At 36.5% G+C, this 26,244-nt stretch overlaps 1 protein-coding gene across 8 annotated transcripts in view; it reads right to left on the minus strand.

Moving 5' to 3' along the window:
• ANAPC1 (anaphase promoting complex subunit 1) overlaps nt 1–26,244 on the minus strand; it is a 91,624-nt gene that overhangs the window by 7,309 nt on the left and 58,071 nt on the right. For all 8 annotated transcript variants that reach the window (XM_027621562.2, XM_027621563.2, XM_027621564.1 and 5 more), the window contains 16 exons: nt 25,964–26,098; nt 25,703–25,785; nt 24,707–24,785; nt 23,931–24,005; nt 20,108–20,184; nt 19,495–19,585; nt 19,355–19,408; nt 18,141–18,334; nt 13,795–13,881; nt 11,394–11,511; nt 10,404–10,481; nt 9,972–10,039; nt 8,403–8,541; nt 6,416–6,502; nt 5,095–5,190; nt 2,782–2,980 (listed from right to left, as the gene is read on the minus strand). In XM_027621562.2, the coding sequence (XP_027477363.1) occupies nt 2,782–2,980; nt 5,095–5,190; nt 6,416–6,502; nt 8,403–8,541; nt 9,972–10,039; nt 10,404–10,481; nt 11,394–11,511; nt 13,795–13,881; nt 18,141–18,334; nt 19,355–19,408; nt 19,495–19,585; nt 20,108–20,184; nt 23,931–24,005; nt 24,707–24,785; nt 25,703–25,785; nt 25,964–26,098 (1,660 nt within the window). The remainder of the gene's footprint in view (nt 1–2,781; nt 2,981–5,094; nt 5,191–6,415; nt 6,503–8,402; nt 8,542–9,971; nt 10,040–10,403; nt 10,482–11,393; nt 11,512–13,794; nt 13,882–18,140; nt 18,335–19,354; nt 19,409–19,494; nt 19,586–20,107; nt 20,185–23,930; nt 24,006–24,706; nt 24,786–25,702; nt 25,786–25,963; nt 26,099–26,244) is intronic.

Here is a 26,244-nt window from a genome sequence, read left to right on the forward strand (position 1 = left end):
ACCATAAAACCCCGAGAAGAAAACAAAGGCAAGTAAAGATCCTTGACATCATTCTTTGGTGCTGAATTTTTGGAACTGACTCCCAAAACAAAGGCAACAAAAGCAAAATTAAACAAGTTGGACTACGTAAAAAGCTTCTGCACAGCAAAGGAAACCATCAACAAAATGAAAAAGCAACGTACTAAATTAAAAAACAATCTGTAAATCATATATTCAATAAGGGGTTAATACCCAAAGTATGTAAAAAACTCAAACTCAGCAGAAAAAAGATCCAATTAAAAAATGTGCAGGGAGGAGTGCCTGGGTAGCTCAGTTGGTTAAGCATCCAACTCTTGATTTTGGCTCAGGTCGTGACCTCAGGGTCAGGAGATCGAGCCCCATGTGGGGCTCCACACTCAGCAGGGAGTCTGCTTAAGAGTCTCTCTCTCTCCCTCTGCCCCTCCCCCTACTCACATGCTCTCTCTCTCTAAAATAAATCTTTTTTAAAAATGTGCAGGGAGGGGAACCTGGGTAGGCTCAATCAGTTAAGCGTCTGCCTTCAGCTCAGGTCATGATCTCTGGGTCCTGGGATTGAGCCCCATATCGGGCTCCCTGCTCTGCAGGGAGTCTGCTTCTCCCTCTGCCTGTTGCTCTCCCTCCTTGTGCTCTCTCTCTGTCAAATAATTAAATTAAAAAATCTTTTAAAAAAAAAGTGCAGGGAATCCAAATAGACATTTTTTTGAAAGAAAGCATAAAGATGTCCAACAGACTCATGAAAGATGTTCACTATCACCAATTATCAGAGAAATGCAAATCAAAACCACAATGAGATATCACCTCACACTTGTTAGAATGGCTATTATCAAAAAGGCAGGAAATAACAAGTATCGGGAGAGAATGTGGAAAAAAGGGAATCGTCTTGCACTGTTGTTGGGAATGCAAACTGGTGCAGCTGCTAGGAAAAACAGTACGGAGGTTCCTCAAAAAATTAAAAATCGATCTACCATATAATCCAGCAATTTCACTGCTGGGTATTTATCCAAAGAAAACAAAAACACTAAACCAAAAAGATATTCAGTTAGTTGCATTATTTACCACAGCCAAAATACGGAACAACTTAAGTGTCCATCAACGGATGAATGGATAAAGATATGGTATATATACACAATGGAATACTGTGCCATATAAACGAATGAAATCTTGCCATTTGCGATAACATGGATGGGCTTTGAGGGTATTATGCTAAGTGAGATAAGTCAGACAGAGAAAGACAAATATCATATGATTTCGTGTATATGTGGAACCTAAAATACAAAACTCATAGATACAGAGAACAGAGTGGTGGTTAGCACAGCGGAAGGGGGCTAGAGGCAGATAAAAAGGGTGAAGGGAGTCAAATGTATGGTGATGGATGGTAACTGTAACTAGACTTACTATGGTGATCACTTTGCTATATATACAAATATCAAATTATGATGATGTACACATGAAACTAATATAATGCATTATATTAAAACCAATGCAAAATTGGAATCAATTTTACCTCAATTTAAAAGTGATGGTCCTTCACTAAAAAATAAATGCATATTTTTGGCAATCACAGCAGCAAGTCAAATTTGGTAGAGAGCAATGTTGTAAACTACCAAATGCCCTAAAGAGCAATAAGAAAAAAAGTAATTCAGGGCACTATTACAGAGACTGCTGTAGTCACTGCCCAAGTTTCATTACTGATATGAAATGTGCAAATCAGAGACTCTGCAAAGGTTTAAGGACGTACTTCTTATCAACAGGAAAGGTCTGCCATAGGCAATCAAATGCTGAACTGAATATAAGCAAAATATCAAAACCTATGTAGTAATTTGTATTTTTCCCAAAAAATGAGAAAATTGAAATTTTTATAGACATTTTAAAACTACATAATCTTTCGAATTCTAAGAGAAAATGACAGAACAATGTAGTTGTTAATCAACACTAGGAGTTTGAAATTGCTGTTTTCCATGTATACCTCTCATAATCCGGTTTAATTTTTTTTCAGAAATTTATTCCCTAATATTACAGTACATAGTTTTTACCTTAATCATATTCAAATGCAGGTTCTACTGACTACTAATAGCCTTAAAACATCAAGAATTATTACTACTGCTATTCCTAAGGTTAGTATTTACCCCAAACAGGTTGCTTTCAGGTATGTTTGAAGAAAACAAAAAGAGCAAGAAGTTCACTAAAACTCAATTTCAGACATACATCAAACATCAGACAGGTTTCCAAAAATCAAAAGGCCCATCATTTGCTTCATGTGAGGCACAATTACTTCTACACTATTAGGAGTAACTTCACAATTCCCCTGCAATCACAAGTCTGTACTTCCAAGCCATAGTCACATGTCCCAGGTTCCCACTGACTGACTCACAGAGCTGGTAAAACAAACATTCACTCTAAGCACACATCAAGTTTTCAGTGTACACAGGGCAGAGGTACAAAAACTGGGAAGAAAACAGCCGTTGACCTCAGGGGAAGGAAAGGAAAAATAAAATAAGATGAAAATTGAGAGGGAGACACCATAAGAGATGCTTAACTCTAGGAAACATACTGAGGGTTCCTGGAGGGGAAGTGGGTGGGAGGATGGGGTAACTGGGTGATGGGAATCAAGGAGGGCACTTGATGTTATGAGCCCTGGGTGTTATATATAACTGATGAATCACTAAATTCTACCCCTCAGACTAATAATACACTATATGTTAACTAAACTGAATTTAAAGAAATAAAAAAATAAAAAAGCACTGGGCACAATGCTATTATTACCTTGTAGCCACTGGTCCAGAGTATTATCAATAGTGCATTTTACAACAGGGAGGAACTCAGAGTTCATAAAGAGCCCCCGCTTAGGGTGGTTCTGCAGCCGCTCCTGGTGGCTCCTGGAGCTGAAAAACTCTAACACCAACTTTATCTGCCAAAGTTCAGATGTCTCAGACATTTCTCTTCTTCCTAGTCTTCTCATAGCCTTGAAGAGACAAAAGGAACAACAGTCCACTTAATGAAAGGAAGAGTGAAATTGCTCTAATGGTCTCTTCCTCAGAGTTGTATAATAGAGGATTTTTAAAATATGGTTCATATATCAATAAAGAGCAGAGGGAATCCATTCCATGTTTTGATGTAGTCAGCCCCACAGAACAACCGTCCACTAGGTGCAGATACATGTCCACTCTCTTCAGTATGGTCCCCACATAAACAGCTTTTGCAACAAACGCAAATGAGCTCATTCTTGGCTCAATGCCTGAAAAATGAAGACCCACTAGGTCTACTGCCAGTCACCTCTGGGAAACCCAAGTGGAGTACAATGACATGGCCAGGGATCCCAGGGGTCAGAAGGCAAAACAATATTACTGATAATACTGCTCTTGGGACCCATCTGCAAAGTCACCATGGCTGCAACCAGCAGGGATGTCCTTTTGTAGACACCTGCCCATTTCAGTGAAGGGATAAAGATTCAGGCATAAAAAGGGAACACTTTCGGCCAACAAAAGAAAAACAACTCATTACTTGGCTGCTATATAGAAAGGCCCTATGAAAAGCAATGTCAGTGTGGACATCACATAATCATACTTTCCAATTAAAAAATGTGGATGGATACCAGACAATAATGCCATTCTGAGCCTATCTGGTTATATTAGAACTTGCCTTTTAATTAAGAATATTACGTAACATAATGTGATTTTCAGGTTTTGAGGAATTCTCCCCTGTTTAAATGTCATTTTCCTACTTTTCAATAGAGATTATTTTGCCATTAGGAATTACTTCCTTTGGCTTTAGACACTGAGTCCCACATGCTTATCTGTGAACTCATCATGTCACATTCACTTAAAGAATTGTTTAAAATCACAGACCTGGAACTCATCCCAGAAATTCTGAATCAGGAGATGATACAGAATGGGATTTGAAGATCTGTATTTTTAAGATTCCTCATATAAATTTAAGCCAAGTTAGAAAACTACTGGCTTAGCTTAACTGCAATTTTGGGTCTGAAAGGTATGATACTACTAAAAAGTCATATTTTGTTTCTCAAATTCCTCATATCAGTGAGATCACATGATAATTGTCTTTCTCTGAAACAAGATGAAACCAGAGAGGGAAACAAACCATAAGAGACTCTAAATCTCAGGAAACAAACTAAGGGTTGCTGGAGTGGAGGGGGGTGGCCGGGTGATGGACATTGAAGAGGGTATGTGCTATGGTAAGCGCTGTGAATTGTGTAAGACTGATGAATCACAGACCTGTACCCCTGAAACAAATAATACATTATATGATAATTAAAAAAAAAAAGTCATATGTATTACTAATAACCTAAAGTGAATAAATTGGTCTGATTCTTTAGGGAAGCAGTTAAGCATCATTTTCTGCATTACCACTTTTAGGCTCTTTTAAAACAGCAATAACACAAGAGAAATTTAAAAAATGAACTCAGAGGGGAAGGAGGTGGGGCGATGGGATAGCCCAGTGATGGGTATTAATGAGGGCACATGTTGTGATGAGCACTGGGTGTTATATGCAACTAATGAATCACTGAACACTACATCAAAAACTAGTGATGTACTATACAGTGGTAACTGAACATAATAATAAATGATAAACATAATAAAAAAATTGAACTCCAGCTTCCAAATCACTATATACTAATAATATAACGTCTTGCAAGCTTAATCACAGGCATAATTTCACATTACTGCCATCACTAGGGCACTGTTTGTTCACTCACTGCTCATTTGCATTCCTTTTCCATGAAGAGGCTTTGTCAGGAAGGAGGCAAGAGACCACTGGAGGATGCTAGGGGAGAAAGGGAGGGAACGTGCTCTTCCTCTGCTAGTCCAGGGAAGAGGAAAAAGGGGAGAATGGGAACCCTAGAGTAAGACAGTCCACCAGGGGGCATTCCTGTCATTATAAATTCTAAGCTTTTTTGTTATATATACAGCTTTCAAGTTTTATAAGGTTTCCTTTTCTGAATTTCTAAAAGCGAATGAGAAACCAAAAATATGGACACACAGGGAACCTCACTGTTCAGTATGTTATTTAAAATACAAGTAGAAATGTCATCAGAATTGGACTGTTTTTGAACCATACCTGATCCATTGCTATGTATGCAGGCAACATCTCTGGGGTCTCCTGAGTAACACATTCATACAGTACCGAAGAAAACAGATCCAGAATTTCCTGTTTCTGTGGAAAATTAGAAACTTTTTGTAGCACATCAATGTATTTTCCAAAATCAATTCCACATTGTATAGCAACTACTATGGCCCATTCTTAAGCTCTACAGTCAATAATATATAAGGTAAAATAGCTATCTCTTTATGAAATCAGTGAATGTAACACTAAACATCAATAAAATATAATAAAATTAAGTCCCAAGGGACAGTTATGGATATAAGTGCTGTGAGGAGAGGAAGGATCAGCTGGGGTAAAATGAGCAGACAGGACACCACAGAGAGGTGCCTTGGGTTAGGCTGGCAAGAGCAAGATCCAGAAAGAAAACCCAGCATCTACAAAGATGCAGTACAAACACTGAGCGGAACAGGTATGGAGGAGACGGCACAACCAAATCCAGCTAGGCTTAAGGGCAGGGACGGACTTCATCAGAGACCTGCAGCCCTGAATGCATGCCCAGCCCTTACTAGCTGTGCGATCTTAGGCATGTGGTATCTGAGTGGCAGTTTCCTCATCTGTAAACCTGGAATGATAAAGTACCTACCCTCAGAGTCAGAATCCAAAAAGGAAATTAAATAAAATACTGAGCAAAATGTCTAAAAAACAGTCAAGATTCAGTAAGTTAAAGGGGTTACAACTGTCTCACTTAACCCTCAAAACAACAACATAAGGTAGGTTCTATCATAATCCTACTTCTAGAAACAAGGAAAATGCCTTTTGGAGAGCCTGAAAAATTTTGCTGGAGCTACACACACTTATAGGCAACAGGCCATCAATCCCAGATACCAAATTCCTACAGCCAAGCTTTGGATTAAATAAAAGATCTGCTGGGCACCCTCTGAATCCTGAAGAGAACAACAGTTTTATGACCAATAGAAAAAAAGTTATAAAATGCAGAGGAAACAAATAATAAAATTATGTAAAAATAAGAGATAGTAAACACTGAAAATATCAGTCAGTACAAGAATGCACATAAGAAAATATCACTTACTGAAATTAACATCTTAGAAATTTTAAGTTGTTTCTTCTATCAAGGTAGGGAGTTACTGAATATAATAGTTTTAGACTATGAAAAATCTGTATTTGCCAAGCGAAAATCATCCAATGTGCCCGAGGCATGTCATCAACCTCAAAGATAGGTATGGATATTACAGGGTTTTTTGGTGGTGTCCACAGATATATATAAGAACAAATTGTAGTCTGGCAGCTGAGCAAAACATACAGCTATGATACATACCTGACCCATATTCACAGTTGGTTTACAGAAATATTCAGCAAATGACAGAAGTGCTGGATCAGAAGTGAATGCTGAAATTGTTTCTGGCTAAAAAAATAAACAAAAGCAACAAATATAAGTGAGATATTAGAAGTTATTTTCCTTACTGCTCAAACTGTAGTATATGCAGTTGTAAGAAATCTACCTCACTGTTTTCACACAATGTTCCCATAAAGCCCAAGGCTGTATAAACTTGCTAGAGCTTCACCAACCTGTTCTGCTGAGAAGTTACAGGACGCTTTTTGGCAAACATGAGCTACTGATTTATCAAAAGGCCAATAATAAATAGGTCTTGCTTACACAACTTGCCCCCAAATGGCTTTCAGCTCTCCCTCATTAACTAACTGAAAAACAATTAAGAAACTAGAACTGTTACTGAAAAGGTAAGAAATAAAGATTACCACTCAAATAAGCCACTCCCTAAAAGGTAAATACTGTATGATTCCACTTATATCAGGATCCTAGAATAATCAAATTCAGAAACAGAAAGCAGAATGGTGGGCACCTGGGGCTGTGAGGAAGGAGGAACAGGAGTTGCTATTGAATGGGTACTGAGGTTCAGTTTTATAAGATCAAAGAGTCCTACAGATGGATGGTGGTGATGACTGCACAATATAAATGGACTTAATGTCACTGAACTATACACTTAAAAAGGGCTACAACAGCAAATTTTGTGTATTTTACTGCAATAAAAAAAATTGGGGGAAAAAAAGATTAACACTCAAGGTTCGAGAAAATGGAACATGGAATATATGTAATACAAAAGTATTACCATTTTCCATTGAGGTTTATATTTTACTTCTGAATTCCCTTGATGCAGGAAATTGAGATGTCTTAAATCTTTATGTAATTTCCCAATTCAAAATCAAGTATAAACTTCTCTATTTTCTTTACAAATTAGAGTAGGGTCTTTGAGATGGGCTCTAATTTATACAAGCAATGATGCTTAAGTTAAACCGTATCCAAAAGTTCTTCAAAACTATTTCATAGACATCCTATCAAATACTGCCAAACAAAATTCACTGATGTCAACTACATCTATTTAAACCCTGAGAACTAATATAAAGGCTCAGTCATAAGTAATTGGTCTAAAATGAAATGTGAGTTAAATTAAAATAAATGCTATCTCCTTATGTGGAAAAACAAAAGGTGCTAATTCAGTCTGCTGGCCACCACTTAGCCAGTCCACCGGCAACATTTTTGCCTCTACCACCACCCTCTAGAGGTCCTGACCACTTTACACTGCCACTAGATGTATCTTCAACAGAAGCACATTTGCACATGGAATTCCTGAAAACTGTACTTAAACTGAGAAATTTTAATGTTAGTTTATGGAACATATTTCTAGTGTGGGAAACTTGTTTGAGTTCTAAAGTGTAGAGTAAAATATGTACTGACCGCAATAGAAATGAGATTTTTTTCATTACACTCTTACTTTAAGTACTTTTTCATTCAAAATACTCTTGAATTAGCAGTCAAGTACTATGAGGATAATAAAGCAAACTGAGAAAAAATAAATCTGTCATCATTTTATCCTCACCAAGATTTAACCAACAAATGGGGGGGTTTAAAAAAGAAACTAATTAGTGCTACCTTGTAAATATCTTCTTCTATTTCTGCCATGAATTAAGCAAATCTGAACAGATTTGAAGATTAGTAAGTAAAATTATTAAACTAAGTGTTTTTACAATGTTAAGATATATTGTCCCTACTGCTAAATGTAAGTCATCCTTAGAGTCCTGGCAGATGGCCCGTATTTTATTATAGTTGCTACCTAAAACAAGAAACAGATCCAAGGTTATTCAGTCTTTATAATTTGCAGTGATGAGAGAGCAGATTCACCTAAATGGTACGATAAATGTTATCACAGAAGTACATGCTTTGGATGGGCTAGTGGGATTTGTAATTATTCCACCTCATCCTTCAGTTTTTAACCAATCAATACTACCTTGAAAGCCCGAGCTTCAGAGTTCCTGTTGGCCACAGTCTGGGCCAACAAACTTTGCCACCCCATTGGATCTTCCTTATAGGAGAGCTGACCTGCTCTGAGCTTAACATACAGAACTCCATCCTTAGAAAGGATTGATCTGAAAAAAAGCAAGAATGAATTTTATGTGAGGTGTTATTTGTAGTTCTCGGCTGGAAACACAGTGTCTCCCAACAGTGTGTTCACATGAGATGAAGTCTAATTTTCCAGTAGGGTATATTATTATTTACTGTGTCTAAAACTAAATCAGTCCCTATGAGAAAGCCAAAATAAAGTTCTACTTTTCTTTGGTGTCTAGGTTCACAGAACTTAGTTAAGTAAAAAGGTGCTCTGCCTTCTCAAGTGTGTGCTTCAAAGGCTTTTATCTAACACTTTTTCATATTCCTTTTATCCTCTATCCACTGGAGGTACTAAATATCTTTTGATTGGTTTGCAGCAGAAAAAAAATAATGCTGCAAATAACAATACAGAAAACAGCTATCATATAGATAGTTTAAGGGAAATATAAACTGGGACCAAACTATAAAAATTCTTATGTTGCTTGTTAAACTTTCTAGAAATTTAAAGACTTAATTTACACACTACTCAAGGCATAAAATTAAGACTCTGTTCATGAATTTCTTACATATGACTATTTCCACCCAAAAGCAATCTATCATAATTTTATGAGAACAATTTGACGAAACAATGATAAGAAGATACAAAGATGTGGTCTGACAAACATCATTTGTTATAAAGTTCTCTTTGTAGACAGACATACATGCCAGCCTTATTCCCCCCACTTTTTTAAAGATTTTGTTCATTTATTTGACACACACACACACACACACACACACACACACACAGAGACAGAGCACACAGGCAGGGGAAGCGGCAGGCAGAGGGAGAGAGAGAGAAGCAGGCTTCCCACTGAGCAGGGAGCCCAACGCGGAGCCTGATCCCAGGACCCTGAGATCATGACCTGAGCTGAAGGCAGACACTTAACCAACTGAGCCACCCAGGCTCCCCACAGCCTTACTTTCTTACACTGATTTTCATTACTGCTCCAACAGATAATTCCGTTACTATACCAACTTAGATCACTACAAGATTTTCAATGAATAAATATAACTATTAGGGTTTGTCTTCTAAACTAAAACTCAGGCACCTGGGTGGCTCAGTTAGTTAAGCATCTGCCTTCGGCCTGAGTCGCGATCCCAGGGTCCTGTGATCGAGCCCCACATCGGGCTCCTTCCTCAGCAGGGAGCCTGCTTCTCCTTCTGCCTGCCGCTCCCCCTGCTTGTGCTTGCTCTCTCCCTGCTCCCACCCCATGTCAAATAAATAAATATTAAAAAAAAAAACTAAAACTTATTTTCTAATACAAACTCCGTTTCAAAGTTACAGACCACTTTATTCAATATATATGAGATCCTGTCCTGTATGAGATCAAAGGATGACAAGGAACGATTCTAGATGATAATCTGCAATTTCTACCTTCCCATATACTCCTATTCACTTCACAGATACATCTAAGAAATTCAGTATACTTACCTCAAGTGTTGTGTTCCCTTGCTTAAATCTATGAGCAGTTCCCAGTATCGTGGGCCTTTTACTTTAATCTGCCAAGATAAATGTGAACACAGTTGACTGAATGCTAAAAAAGTGCTAGTTTGACAAAATGAAACCTACGTTTCTCAGAGGAAATAAAAATAAACAGGCTGGAAAGAGACACTGAAAAGTTAACAAGCTTCACTTCTACATAAAAATGTACATGAATCAAGTTCTACAGCCATCTAACCTCTCCGTAAAGATCGGAAAGTACAGACCTTCTCTGTTCCTCATGACAATTCCTCCTGGGGCTGCTTTCCTATTTCCTACAGATCACTGAGAAAGCATAGGCTTTTACTTAGCTACCTTTGATGCTATATTATCCTGGCTGAATTAACCTCTTGCACAGATCTCCCTAAATCACATCCCACTTACCTGCTTTAAGAGGTGGAGTTCTGGAAGAAGGGTAGGAGCCATCAATTCTTCTTTGGTTTGTTCATACCACTGAGTACCCTTTACAAATGTCAAAGAACAACCACAATTCACTATGTAGTTAGGGGAAGCTACAAAGAAGAAATATCTCCACTCTGTACTTCTCTCTCCCCACAGTTTCTACACAGATGGTCAAATGGCATTAAATGCTCTCTGGTATCAAGTCTTAAGAGCAAAGTCTACAATCCTTTGCAGGGCCTGCATCTTCTTATACCACCTCACACGCGAGCAGCACAGATCTGTACTTCTGAGGCCTCTGGATTTTTGCACATATCATCTTCTGGAAATGTGCCTCTGCTCAGCTGGCAAATCTCAGCCCAAACATTGTGTCTACCATGACAACTTCCCCAACCCTCAACAGCTGGAGGGGGCATTTCTCCTCAGTTCCCCTGCATTCTACACATACCCCCACACTCTATTCTGACTGCACCCATGCCTGGCTACCCAATGGACAGGAGTCCTTAAGGAATACAACGATGTAATTTTTATACCCCACCCAGAGCCTTTGCGTAGTTCCGATGCACAGAGGGTACTTAATAATATTCTGAATGAAGGATACATGACTTACAATCTGTATATCAAAATCAAGGATCTCTCATCAAATACATGATCTTAAAGCACTCTGCACACAAATCTAGGAATAGTTCTAACTCAACTCATTCTTTAGAACACTTTAGTGAACAAGGACATTTTCAAACTATAGGCTCTAGGGACAAAAGAGCAGCTCGTGACTTCTACAATATTACCCTCATAAACTACAAATGAGCCCAAATGGCCTGGCAGGATGTACAAGAACTTTAGAAGCTTCAATTTTTATAAGAGATTAATTCACTCTGTCGTCTTTTAAAGGACAACATTTTTTAAATATTCTGACCTGCAAAGATGTATGAGCGGTAACAAAATTGCAAATAAATGAGAGGAGGAAAGAATTACCTTATAGGTAACTTCTAAAAGGGCATAGCAGGGCATGTTTGTGTCCACATCCACAGGCACTAGAAGCCTTGGTTCTGCAGCCAGCACATACAGGTGCCGCAGAGCCTGGAGATGATACCTGTTCACAGAAAACACAGAGAGGAGGTAACAAGCAGGTGCCGACAGAGTGAGCTCCACAACCACGACAGAAGCTGGGGTTGCTATCTTCCCATGACAGCAATCCTGAAGGAAGATGATGAAATTCAACTAAAAACTGACGGAGAGATTCTCTTTAAAAAATTATAGACACATGATCCTTGACTCAAAAATTCTTTACTTGCATTTTCACAGTTAAGAGGTTTTATAGATGAGGTAAAAATTATCTTAACATGAAAATATTTACTGATGTTCAACACTTATAAAATCAGTTCTCAAATAATCCTTCAATGCCCCAAAAAGGCATCTTTTTACCTTCCAAGGGACTTATTTCTATTCTTTGTTTTTCTGGCTTAAGGGTTGGCAGGGAGAAGGAAAGCTCTTCTACATATGCATCCCTGTACACAAATACACACACACACCTGGGATCTAGGACACCAAAAACTAATGGGGGAGATTATGAAGTTTTTCTTTCTGTGTGTGTGCTTTTCTGGGTTTTCAAAAACAAAATTTTTTTTAACTTTAAAATTTATATTTTAGCATTTAAACACAAAAAGTTTTTACATTTTAAGATGCCAAAGAAGGATAAAATGAGACTTCAAATTTTTCTTTTTAAATTTTAGTTACAGCAATAGCCCCCTCTTCCCACCCAAACCTACCCTTTCCTATAAATTAATTAGAATTAAAAGCAGAGGGGGACTCCTGCTGCTGAACTCTCGGTGCAAGTAAGTGGGGCCTACTGAGAAGAGGAATCCTAAAATGACAAATGTGTCTAGAAGGCTGTGTTCCAAGGTCATTTTTGCTGGCTATAAGCAGGGTCTCCAGAACCAGAGGAGCACACAGCTCTCCTTAAAATTGAAAGTGTTTATGCTTGAAATGAAACTGAATTCTATCTAGGCAAGAGATATGCTTAGATATACAAAGCAAAGAATGACACAGTGACTCCTGGTGGCAAACTGAACAAAACCAGAGTAATCTGAGGAAAAGTAACTGATGCTCATGGAAACAGTGGCATGGTTCATACCAAATTCCAAAGCAACCTTCCTGCTAAAGCCACTGGCCACAGAATCTGTGTGATGTTGTACCCCTCAAGGATTTAACCTTACTGAAAAATAAATAAATAAAGGTGTAGATCTGTTCCTGTTTAAAAAAAAAAAATTAAAAGCAATCAAGGCCAGAAAAAAAAAGATACTTATCAGTTACATAAAGGTTCTTGGCGCTGACGAAATTAGTTTGTTTAAAATAGCTAAATCAAATGATTCTCCCAGGAATATCAAAGTGTGGCTCTTTGTTGTAACTAATTAACCACCAACTAACTAACCACTAATTACTGACTTTAACAACTCAAAATGTCTTTCCTAAACTGACAAGAGACCACTTGTAAGAGTTGCATTAATTTAAGAAGAATATGCTTGTGCTCCATCTATCATCAGAGTTTGGATGTCAAATCAGGCCACTTTTATAAAAGAGCTAATTTTCGTTTATTATTACTATTTTAAACTACATTACACCAGAGCATGACAGCTTAGTTACTCTGTTACTGCTCCATCTCTTGATGCGTCTCTTGAGAGATGAGTTGAACACACTGGTCACCTCGGATGTCACGGAAACATAAGGAGCTATTTTCTCCCCCTCCTCCACATGCAGCAGGAATCAGCTCTGCCTGAAACTGCTGGGGAGACCGCAGCGCTGATGGTTGTTTGTGCTCTCAAATGCAGAGCTTCTGTACAATCACACCTTTCCTATGTGTTTGAGGTTCTAGGGCTCACTGCCACTTCTAAATTGTCTCTGATTCTTTGCTGCATTTTGCTTTTCGTGTCCCTTCTATTTCATTTATACAAAACTTCTCAGCATTTATGTAAAAGAGGGAAAAAGGGAATTCATATAGACACTGCCACTAAATCAGATCAATTTCTCTCTTAGAATTAAACAGTTATAGTATAAAACATACCATCTTGCTTCTGTTGGCTACTATCTTTTGTTTGATGAATTTTTCCCTAAAGATAATCCTGTATGGCCCACTTCTGGGTTCACAGCAGTTCTACTGATTAAAAACTGGTGGAAGACTGATCCATCAGTTCATCAGATGTCCAAAGTTCTCTTGGTCTAATACTTAGACATTTTAAAAGATTTAGTCAGGAAGATAACTTAGTCCAAGAAGAGAATAAACTAATTTGGAAATGAATCTATGGAACCAAATCATCATCAAATTACCCCTTGGAGACCTTACGAAAGATCACATTGAAGACAGAATCACTAGACTCACCGGTTGTCAGTGCTGTGAGCCGGGAAGTGCGGGTAAAGGGCACAGAGGAGAGCTGCAATGGAAGAGTTTGACGTACTCAAAGAGTACCTGTGAAACAAATGCAGGAAGGAAAGACGTTATTATACTATGCAAACCTCCAAGGCCTTCTTGAGAATCAGGAAATTGGAGAACTGTGGCAAGGACCCACTGATGAAATGCCTTGATAGATACAAGTGTGTCAACGCTATCAACGTGTCACTTTTCAGTGAGTCTTTAAGCCATTTCAAGATCATCTACTAATGAAAGCAGAAGCAACACCTCACAGATACTAACTTCCAAAACCTGAATAATCATGGTTTTTTAACCGAAAATATCACAGTAGTGAGGACCATGAATGCAAACCTAGAGATTACAGATATTGACAAAGTCATGTATGAAGGACACCACTTCTCCAGTTCTATACATACCTCCTTAGACAATAACAACCCTCACTTCTAAAAATATAGGGTTTGTAACTGGGTGTATCTCAAACCTTTTTCTGTTTCTGTAAAGCCTGAGCATTTCCTTAAAATGATGGACTAAATGAAAAAGGTATAAGTTATCATAAAAAGTTACAATGAATGTATAAACAACTATTCCTCCAAGTACAAATAGCTTTTTTTCTTATCAGTGTGATGAACTTATTTTTATAAAGGCCACACACTTTTTTAAGATTTTATTTATTTATTTGACAGAGACAGACACAGCGAGAGAGGGAACACAAACAGGGGGAGTGGGAGAGGGAGAAGCAGACTCCCCGCCGAGCAGGGAGCCCGATGCCGGGCTTGATACTCTTAATAAAATCTTTTGAGATTTTCCTTATATTATTTTACTGTTGCTCAAACTCTGCATGGCAAACAAGCAGATTACTCTAAAGTTCTAACGTTTTTCTTACAAATATTTTGAAATAAAAATGGTACCAGACATCACGTAAAACCATTGTTGCAGATAACTAATATAGATATATATTTTATTATATACATTCACATGCACACACACACATACATATCCCCAAGTCTTTATCTATTTTAATAATTAAGGTATCAAGTAAGAACTTAGCATTTATCATATATACACATATTTAAGGAATTAGGAAGAAGAGATTTCAAAATTTATGTAAGAAAATATATCTATTTTCACATGTGCATAAAATAGGCCATTGTCTCTTTACCATTTCGACAAAACCAAAACCCAAAGATAAACGTTAGATATTGTTAGAAATTTTGAGATTAAACATAGGATATGGTTATGCAATGAGAAATTTAAATGTTGTCACAGAGTATGCATAACCATTCAAAGACCAGGAATCATTAGAAAAGCAGAGCAGAGTGGGAGAAAATCTACTCAATATGAAAGCAGAGGAAATATGTTCAGCGTAAAACAATGAAAAATAAGATTGCATAAGACTGAGTATACTGGAATTGAAATTTTTAAAAAAATGAGTAAGAGAACAAGAGAGATGCAGGCATTTATTTGGAAAGGAAAATAAGTTTTCAAAAATAAATAAGAAGAATTTTCATAGTAAGATTTCTTTAACCATTCTTAATTCTAAATAATTAAAGAAAGAACAATTTGGGGTGCCTGGGTGGCTCAGTCATTAAGCGTCTACCTTCGGCTCAGGTCATGATCCCAGGGTCCTGGAATCAAGCCTCGCATTGGGCTCCCTGCTCAGCAGGAAGCTTGCAGCTTGCTTCTCCCTCTCCCACTCCCCCTGCTGTGTTCCCTCTCTCACTGTCTATCAAAATAAATAAATAAAATATTGAAAGAAAGAAAGAACAATTGTACAAATCCTGTTAAAAGAGAAAGCACACCTTTCTGATAATCTTTACTTTTTATACTTCTAGAAAGGTGAGCTCCAATATTTAATTCAGTCTTACAGAAGAGAGGAAAATAAACCTATATGACTTGTAGAAATTCTATCAGTCGACCAAGGTCACATAAACTAAAGCTAAATAAATTAAACAATACACCATATTCACAGATTGAAAGACTCACTATTATAACAGATTTCAATTCCTCCCAAACCAATATATAGACTCAATGCAATTCTGATCAGTATTTTATCAGGTCATTTAGTGTGGAAAATCATAAACAAATTCCAATTTTTACACAAAAATTCAAGGAGCCAAGAACAGAAAAACACACTTTTGAAGAAGAAATCCCAGTCTGGAAGATTTATTCTACCTGACATCAAGACTTATTATAAAGCTACTATTATTAAGGCTGTGGTATTGTGTAAGTATAGAAAAATAGACCAGCTGAACAGAATGGCCCAGAAATAAATGTATGTATATGGACACTTAATTTATACTAAAAATGGTATTGCAGAACAGTGGAGAAAAGATAAACTTTTCAATAATAGTGGGGCATCAATTATCAAAAACTCATACAGAAATATCAGGTACAGGTAGATTTCATATCCAAATGCGAATGGAAAAGCTAAAACACTTGTAGAAAATAAAGAGAGTATTTTCATTTGGGGGAGAGGGGTAAGGAAATATTTCATCAGAAGGACAAAAAAGTACAAACCATAAAAGAAAAATGTTAATAACTTTGTTCATCAAAAGACACCATTAAGAGAGTTAAAAGGTGAGCCACACAGCAGGAGAAGGTGAATACAACACCTAAGAGGGACAAAGGGTTCAGGATCATAATGATAAACCAATACAGAATAGTAGGATGAATAGAAACGGAGAGTAGAACAGAGGCTGTCAGGGGCTGGGGGAAGGGGGCAAGAAGGAGCTGTTGTTTAAAGGGGACAGAACTTCAATTCTGCAAGGTGAAAAAGTTCTGGCGATTGGTGAATACACTTACTACTACTGAACTGCACATTCAGAGATGATTAAGAAGATAAATTTTATGTTATGTGTATATTACCACAAATAAAATGTTTACATAAATAAGCCAACATGAAAATGGGTAGCAGGAGACTTAGACATCACAAAAGGAGATTTCCAGTCAGCCATTAAGGATATAAAAGGTGCTAAATATCATTATTCAGAGAAATGGAAACTAAAACCACAACTACTACCAGATGGCAAAATTAAAAAGACTAACAATAAAACAAGTGTTGAGAAGGATGGGGAGCAACTGGAACAGCATACAACACTGATGGGTATATTTGGAGCACCGACGGCATTATCTACAGAAGTTAAGCATACATACACACTCATAGGTCCACACATAGATCTATATACAACAAAATCAAAGACATATACAAGAATATTCATAACAGCCCCAAACTAGAAACAACACATCCATCATGAGCAGAGTACATCAATAACTGTGGTATAATCATACAATGGAATTCAACAGCAAGAAATAGATCATTGCTACATGCAACACAGATGAATCTCACAATGTTGAGCTAAAGAAGTACAGTTGACCCCTGAACAATGTGAGGGTTAGAGGTACCAATCACCCTGCACAGTCAAAAGTCTATGAATAAGTTATAACTTCCCCAAAGCTTAACTAATAGCCTACTGTTGACTGGAAGCCTTACCGAGAACATAAACAGTAGATAAATCTAACACATATTTTTTATGTTATATGTACTATATGGTGTACTCTTATAATAAAGTAAGCTACAGAAAAGGAAATATTAGGAAAATTAAGGAAGACAAAATATATTTACAGGACTGTACTGTGTTTTACCAAAACAACAGTGTGTAAGTGAACCTGCACAGTTCAAACCATGCTGGTCAAGGGTCAACTGTAAGTATGAACTAATACACAGTGTATGATTCCATTTGAATTTCAAAAACAGGCAAAGCCAGTCCAAGGTGTTAGGAGACTAAATAGTGATTATCTTTGGGTAGAAGTGAAGTAATAGTTAACAGGAGAGGCATAGCAGGGGTAGAGACAGGTATTCTGAGTTCTATCTTATCTACATGGTAGTCTACAGGGAAGTCTTATAAAAAGATGAGGTGGTCAGGAATGACAGATGCTGGAAAGAGAACAAAGAAGGAGAAAACTAAGAAACTCTCAGGACTTGATGACCAATACTGTTCATAACCTTTATGAGAGGGTAGTTCAGTGGGAGGTCAAAGTCATTAAACAGTGGGGAACAAGAGGTGATGCACTGAGGAACTGAGTACCGACTCTTCTGCAAATGCGCAGCAAGGATGGTAACTCTACCAAGTAAGGCATAAATTGATGGCTAAACTTAAAAAAAAAAAAAAGCCTTTTAAAGTGTAACAATGCTCCTCGATATGCTAATAGACAGGCAGGACCAAAATTTTCAAGTATCTTCAAAACCAAAATAAATCACTCTTCTAGATCTTGTTCATGAGATCATTTCACTAAACAGAAAATACATATTCATTTACCTTCCTCCTCCCAGAAAGAGAAGTCCAAGGGCCATGTGATGGGCTAAGTGGAAACCATAGTTCATTTCACCACCTGTTTTCATGTGTAAGAAGCGACAAAGCTGCAAAACCTTTAGGTTCCCCGAGCCGGCCATTACCATGGCAAGAGAGAGCAGCACCACACTCAGGCACGTTTCCAGGTTGTACGGACCTGTCTGGAAATGCAAAAAAGAGGACATGCTACAACTGCAGTATTAGACTACAAATATAGCTTTAAAAAATCTGTAAAAACAAAAATTTTCTCTGATTATAAGTTATGTAGAAAATTGAGAAAATAAATATCAAAAGGAAATTAACAATTCCTTGGAATACTAACACCCAAAGAGAAGTGCCATAAATATTTTGGCCTTTCCCTAAATCTTTTCCTGTATCTTACGAATTTTTTTCAAATGAAATTGAGATATTATTATACATGATATTTTTAACTTTTTAAATCTATTATAAACAATCTTTACTCATAAAAATTCTTACACAAGTTTGATAGCTCCATTGTATAACAATGTCCAAATACCCAATAATCAAATGTACCTACTTTCAGACTTCTTGATTTTCTAGTTTTCTTATATTATACATAATGTTGCACAAATCTGTGTGGGTTTTTTTTTTTAAGATTTTATTTATTTATTTATGAAAGACAGAGAGAGAGGCAGAGGGAGAAGCAGGCTGCCAAGGAGCAGGGAGCCTGACGCAGAACTCGATCCCAGGACCCTGGTATCATGACCTGAGCCAAAGGCAGATGCTTAACCATCTGAGCCACCCAGGCGCCCAATCTGTGTGGTTTTACCATGAAATAAAATCTTACAATCTCCTGTCATTAGAGCAGCAATGCCTCAAAAGAATTGCATTTTAACTAGGCGCTAATTTTTTTTTTTTAAAAAAAGCAGTTACCAATAATCAGTCCTGAGACAGAATGGCATAGGGTATGACAATCCATGAAGGATATGGTTTTTGCTATCATAAGAATTAGAGACCTGTACATCCTTCAAGGGTCAGCACACTTCCACCTAATTAATACCTCAGAACACAAAAACAAAGATGAGCCAAAATTTCAAATCTCCCATTCTAAATTCAAACAACTGTAGAGATACTTAACAACACATAAGTAACTGAATTATCAGTGAATTTTCTTTAAGTTCAATTTTATTCTCAAGGAGAATGATCATAAAAAGACTTACTACAGAAGCATTAGGTGCAGACAAATAAGTCATAAAATCTTTTGCGAATTTATGCTGGAAAAAAAAAGAAAAAAATCTGAGGTTAAAAGAAGAGTATCAACACTTTAAAAAAGAACAGAGTAAACTAAGATCCTTCTTACCAAACAATTAAACGCTGATAGGTTTTCTGAGCCAGCAAATCGAAAACCCAGAGACAAACAGGCTCCTGCAATTATGTAGACATGTGCTTGCCTGAAAACAGATTACAAGAAATTTAATACTGCCATTATTTTGCTTTAAAATTCATTATTACTATTTTCTGGGGGTAAAAATAATAAATATTCCTGTTCTCAAAACTAGTTTATATTCTTCTGGGAATGCTCAACTGTGCCTCTATTCCATCAGATTTCTTCAGCAGAAGGACCATGTAGCCCTTACTGATAAAGTGTGCCTCTTGACTGCATTTTTCACACACAGCAAGAAGATAATTTTTTTAAAATAACTGCCAGATTTTTTAATGAAAAGGATAAAAGAGGAATATGTACAAGTTAAATCTCTGACACTTTTTTGAGGGCAAGAGCTCTACACTTCAGAGACCTAAACAAAAAACAACGAAAAAATCAACTCTGTGAGCATCTGATAAGCAATGGTTAGAAACATGGGGGATTCAGAATTACTCAAATCAAGGACAGTACTTTTCCCACATAGTATATTTCTATTTATCCATGAGAGATGCTACAATAGCTCATTTGATTTACATATTTCCTGACTTACGACAAAGTTTCCAAATTCAAATCCTCTGAGCAAGGCAATTCAATTTCACTGAGAGAGATACTATTTTCTCTTATAATCTGTCAAGAGAGAAAGCAAGAATACCTGGACATTAATATTCAAGTTACAAATATTAATTAAATGATTTGAAAAATAACATACTGCTTTTGGGGCACCTGGGTGGCTCAGTTGGTTAACCATCTGACTCTTGATTTCGGCTCAGGTCATGATCTCAGGGTTGTGACACCAAGCCCCACACAGGGCTCTACACTGGGCAGGAAGCCTGCTTCAGATTCTCTCTCTCCCTCTGCCCCTCCCCCCAAGGACCCTTCACCAAAAAAAAGAAAAGAAAAACAACATACTGTTTTTCATGGCCATAAGTACATATAATAAGCCATTTTATTCAAAGACATATATTTTAATCACACTGAATGCAATCCAACTTCAAATCTAAGATGGACCCAACAATAACTGAATAGGACTGAATAGAATGTGTATGAACTGGAGTACCGAAGTGTATTCTGAGTCAGTAACAGGGTGATATTATTTCACACCAATGAAATGAAATGCAAAGATGACTGCGGAATAGGGCTGGAGCAAGAATATGGGAAAGCAGTGGGGAGAGGGAAAAAAGCAACTGGAAAGAACTCTAAACAGAGTTCTTATTCATGAGATATTTTTAGCCTTATGCCTACCAGAGTAAGGTTAGTCACTAGATTAGTTACCCAAGCTAAACTAAACCATCAATATGTCAGGGGCACCTGGGTGGCTCAGTTAGTCTGCCTTCAGCTCAGGTCACGATCCCAGGATCCTGGGATCAAGCCCCATGTCGGGCTCTCTGCTCAGCAGGAAGCCTGCTTCTCCCTCTCCCACTCCCCATTTGTGTTCCCTCTCTCACTGTCTCTGTCAAATAAATAAATAAAATCTTAAAAAAAAAATAAAAAAATAAGCCATCAATATGTTAATCTATAACTACTGTTTAGAAACACATACCTTTCCTTACAGTGTAAGTAGTAAAACTTTATCAAAATTAAATTTGATTTAAATTACCCAATTAAATCATTTAATTACTTTAAATTAAATTTTAAAAAGTATTCTTATAATCTTTTAGAAGACTCTTTAGAAGAGTAATATTTCAGGATGCTTTCTATAATAGACCAATAAATATTCTAAACTCGCTTATGACCCCGTCTTCTTATGAAATGAATTATCACCAAATCAAAAAACTTGAAATACCTTTTCTCTTTGATAATCTCAATGAGGTAAGCAATTATGCTGGCTGTGTAATATAGGCTGATAACTACTTCCATCTTTCTTCCTTCTTCTACAGACTTTATTTTTAATTTTGAATGTTATTTACTCAGAAATTGAGAGACATTCTGAAAAACTGACATAACTCCAAAGTGAGTAATTTATATATAGATAACCTAATTATAACATTTATATAAAGTGTTTATTATAACATTATATAGGAATGGAATATTTCTATTTTGACAGCAGGCATTTATAAGCTCCTTTTATCTTCAAAACTGGAGCTTCAGGCCTAGGTTCAGCAGGGACCACACTAGCTCTGTGACAACAAGCAATGTTCTTGACTGCTCTGTGTCTCGTCTGTAAAATGAGCACAGTAAATGCCTACCTTCTTGGTTCCTGTGAGAATTAGAAGACTCAATCTACTCAAGGCTCTTAAAATTAATGTCTGCTGCATAGTAAGTCTTAAGTGTTAGCTGCTATCATCACCATCATCATTAATCTGTGTACTGTAACACTATACTTGATCATAAACCATTAAAAAGCACCACTAAGAACTTGGGTTGTAAATAATTGGGGGAGGAGAGGGAGAACCCCTCCTCAATCTGGTCCTTGTCATCTTTCCTATGGTCTCCTAAAGTTTAAAAAAAAAAATAAAAAATATAAGGAGTAATCAAAGGGAGAAATGTAATCCTTTAAGGGCAAGGTGAAACATCCAGGAAATGAACAAGGAAAGACCACCAAAGTCCTCTGTCTTGTACGGGTACAATGCAAAACTCTTAAGAGCTGAAGTCCTACTAGCTAGTTTCAGTTTTACCCCAGCTTTTAATAGCTGGGTGACTCTGGACCCCCAGTCTGCCTTCTTTCAACTAGTAAGAACTGTAACAGTGTTAACAGTATCTCTCGCTACTAAGTGCTAGCTGCTAGGAAGGAAAGATGGAAAAGACACAGTAGCTAACTTTGAGGAGTTCAGTCTAATGGATACACAGACATACTGATAACAAACAATAGCACATTGTTCCCACCCATGCACTGAGGGCAATACTTGAACAAGTCACAGTACAGCACTGCCTAAGAGCATAACACAAGTTGTATAGTTACACTTGTAATGAAGGAAAAAGTGCTATGAAGACATTAGTTGTTATTTTAGATGTGCCTTAAGTCCAAACAAACAAAAAAGCAGTTTACAAAGTGACCTTTTTAATACCTCTTTTAACACTAGGTTGTACCCTACAAGGGGCCTTGCTACAGAATCAATGAGATGAGTGGGTGAAAACTAGGAGAAAAGTGGAGAGTGACAGGAAGTATCAATGAACAGAACTGTGAACTTGTTATATGTATTTGGGGATCCCTGATACAAACAAGGCCAAATTTAAAAATATTAAGTCTGAAGTAAAAGAAATACCAGAAAGATAACTATATATTAAAAGTCCAAGGACCACGTCCACAAAAGTTAAAAATAGAACTCTGACATGGATCCTCACTTTCTGTTCTGAAATAGAGTTATGTGTGTACATGCTTAACTTTGTAAACTAACTTAGTAAATGTACTAAAGTTTCTTGAGGACAGTCCACATTTCAGATGCATGTTAAATGTAGCCTAGAGTTTAGCATTTACAGAGGTCATTTACAGAAGATCAACAAATATGTACTGAATGAAGGAATGGGGGGGAAAAGTATAATTTTATATTACAATATATTTTTAAAGGGCACTTTCAGAAAGAACTGTCATCTCTGACATCCAGATGTGCTAGGAGATAAAATTCTGGTGACAAATGGCAGAGTCAATTAAAACAACTCTTCCTCACCTGTTTCACATTAATGGTTAACAAACTGGAAGAATCAAACAAATACAAATAATCTAGGAGTTCAGGTAATGGATGAATAAACTATCAGACTGACTCTCTTGCAGGAAACAAGTATAAACTCTGGGCAAAATATAAAAATTAATTATCATGGCAGGGGTCAGCAAACTTTTCCTTAAAGGGCCAAAGAGTAAACATTTCTGGGTTGTAGACCATATAGTATCTAAAGCAACTCCTGATTTCTGCTGTTGTAACACAAAAGCAGCTACACGTAATAAGTAAATGAATGACATGGCTGTGTCCTGGTAAAACTTTACTTATAAAAACAGGTGGGCCATAGTTCCCCAATCCTTGACCTAAAGGCACTAGAGATCAAACAAAAGCAAGCAGTTTCTAGAGGAGAGGTGACATTTAGAAGACAGGAAAACTAGTGGGTAAGTTTCCTTTTTCATGGCTTCTGGCCTGAGGGCAGGTCCTAGTCTGTGCCATAAAGGGCAGCTTAATTAGGTAAAAAAATGTCAAAAATACTTTTTTAAGGTACTTTGGTACATTTAATTTTTAATACTACAATTTCTCAGGATCTGGGGCCAAAAGAAAAGACTGTGGTCTGTGGTCAGCACACAATCTTGAAGTTCCCATGTTTTCAAGAGATACTATAATTATCAATACTGCCTTTATTAAAAAAAGTATTTTACAGGGTTTTGTAAAATCCCACAAGAAATTGTAATTTATGCTATTAAAGATATAACAATGTTTATTATATATACTCACTTGAGGAACGTTGCTATCAACCCACTTGGAATTTGGTAAAATATCATCCCACAGAATCAGGCATCGAGCAAGTGTCTTCAAAACGTAACAGAGATAAAATCAATTAGAGTAGGCAAAGTTCATAGATTTTATAACAATAATCATATTAAATAATGTAAAAATCAGTTCTCAACTGATGGCAACTTTGAAAAATACAGTACATAATATCAACCTAAGCTAAACTCATTAAAATAAATTGAAGTTTAGATTTTAACACACAAAAACACCCTACAATTGAGTTGTTATTAAAGTTTAAAGGACTTTTAAACACTTGCTTCATAAAAGAAAAATCACAAAGAATCTTAGCACTGTCTGTATAACTTAAAAGCTTTCATATGCTAAAAACTTACAAGTTTAAACATTAAAGAATAAAAGGAAAAATACAGGCAATTATGTCAAATAGTTAGTCATTAATTATACCCTTAATAGTAATGCTGCATCCTTAGTAATGAAAGAATGTAAAATAAAGCAGCCGTAGCCACTTACTGCTTGTTGAATAATGTAAGAAGTTGAAATGTCAACTCGTAGCATTGTATAGCAACATGGTTGTGTTTCCTGGCATTCCTACAAGTTACATTTGGGAAATTTCAAAAGAATACTATCAATTACATCTAGATGATGGATTAATAGTAAAAGGCTCCCCTATAGAAACATTTATATTCACAAGTTAAACTTGAGAAACACAAACAAGACTCCTAATGTTAGCAGAAAAAAAAAAAAATTACGAAGTACCATACCCTAAGCAAGAGAAATTCTGGCTTCACAAAGTCTAGCAAATACATGGTGTCAGGAGCACGAAGCCAATCTGCAATAGATCTGTTGGTGGAGGATATCAGTAGGCATTATTGCTCAACTAGAGGACAAAAAAATCAGGAATCCCAAGACAGGTTTCAAAACACTTCTCCCCACTCCAACCACTACCCTATTTGCTTTCCATAATATTTTATACCCTCTAATACAGTATTTGTCATGTATTAATGTCTGTCCTATGACAACATATGCTTTATGAAAACAGATATTTTTAAGTTTTGTTTTGTTCACTGAAACATCTCCATTACCAAGAAAGCACTAACATACATATTCATCAAAATAGATGAAAAATACCTGTTTTTAACCATTTTGTTAATTTTACATACATTCACTTTTCTAACAGGAGAAATTCACAATACTGAAAAAATTCTTGAATCCTAGAATATTTTTTAACTTAAAAGACTTAAAATTTAAAACATAGTTTAATGTCTCCTACCCAACTTACTCTTCTATGTAAAATGTAAAAGAATAAATGCCAAAAGTCTACTTTCAAGTGTCCAGCACTAATTACTGGGAGCTGGGAAGGAAGCTGGTATGATTATTAGACAAGTTCTTGAACTAAGCAGAAATCATTTTTATAAATGGTAACCAAGAATAGAATAATGCCAAATGATTCTGGCTTAACCAATCCTCAAATAACATGCATAATTAATGAAAAGGAATTTGGGCATTTTCTGATTGTCAGTGACATCAACTATAAAACAAAAATAAATAAAAATTGGCAATTATATTGTCAAAGATTAAAATAGCAAAATACATTGTTTCTAGATAAAACTCTGTATAACTTGAGTACTGAAGAGAATCAAAATCAGGTTAATCCAGTACAAGGAAAATAAACACATTAAGATAATTTAGTTTTACTACTGAGGTCAGAAAGGAAGTCACACTATCATGGCAAGGGGTGAAGAGGGGGGATGTGATACCTGTTATTGGTTTTTAAGTAGATCATAGCCAAAGCTAGAGTGGCACCTGGACAAGTTACATCCACATTTATGGTATCTCCTTCCTATCAAAAAAAAAAAAAAAAAGTTTATGTAAAAAAAATTCTGAATTATTACAAATTCTTCTGAATACTAGCCTATGCTTAAAATTAACAGATTACAAATGTTGGTAAGAAAATTACTATTTTCAAATTAACTCCTTAGCTTCCAGAATTTTGATCTGTTGCTTTATTTTGGACTTACTTTGATTTGATAACTTGGAGATTTATGCTTCTCCCTATGCATTCCTGCTTGAAAGCGCCTATGACCTCCAACCATGTACTGATAAAGCTGCTCAGGCACATTGAGATCAGACATACCTATCAAATTACTGCCATGCTGGAAAATGAAATAACAAACATATGAAAGGAAATCTTATGGATTAAGATTCATAACACATACCCATGACAAATAAAACAATGAATTAACTTCAAGCAAGGTATTTTGGGTTTTTTAAATTAAAATAACTATTACTCATGACTTAA

The sequence above is a fragment of the Zalophus californianus genome, chromosome 8 (genome assembly GCF_009762305.2).
Source record: "Zalophus californianus isolate mZalCal1 chromosome 8, mZalCal1.pri.v2, whole genome shotgun sequence".
Classification (NCBI taxonomy): Eukaryota; Metazoa; Chordata; class Mammalia; order Carnivora; family Otariidae; genus Zalophus; species Zalophus californianus.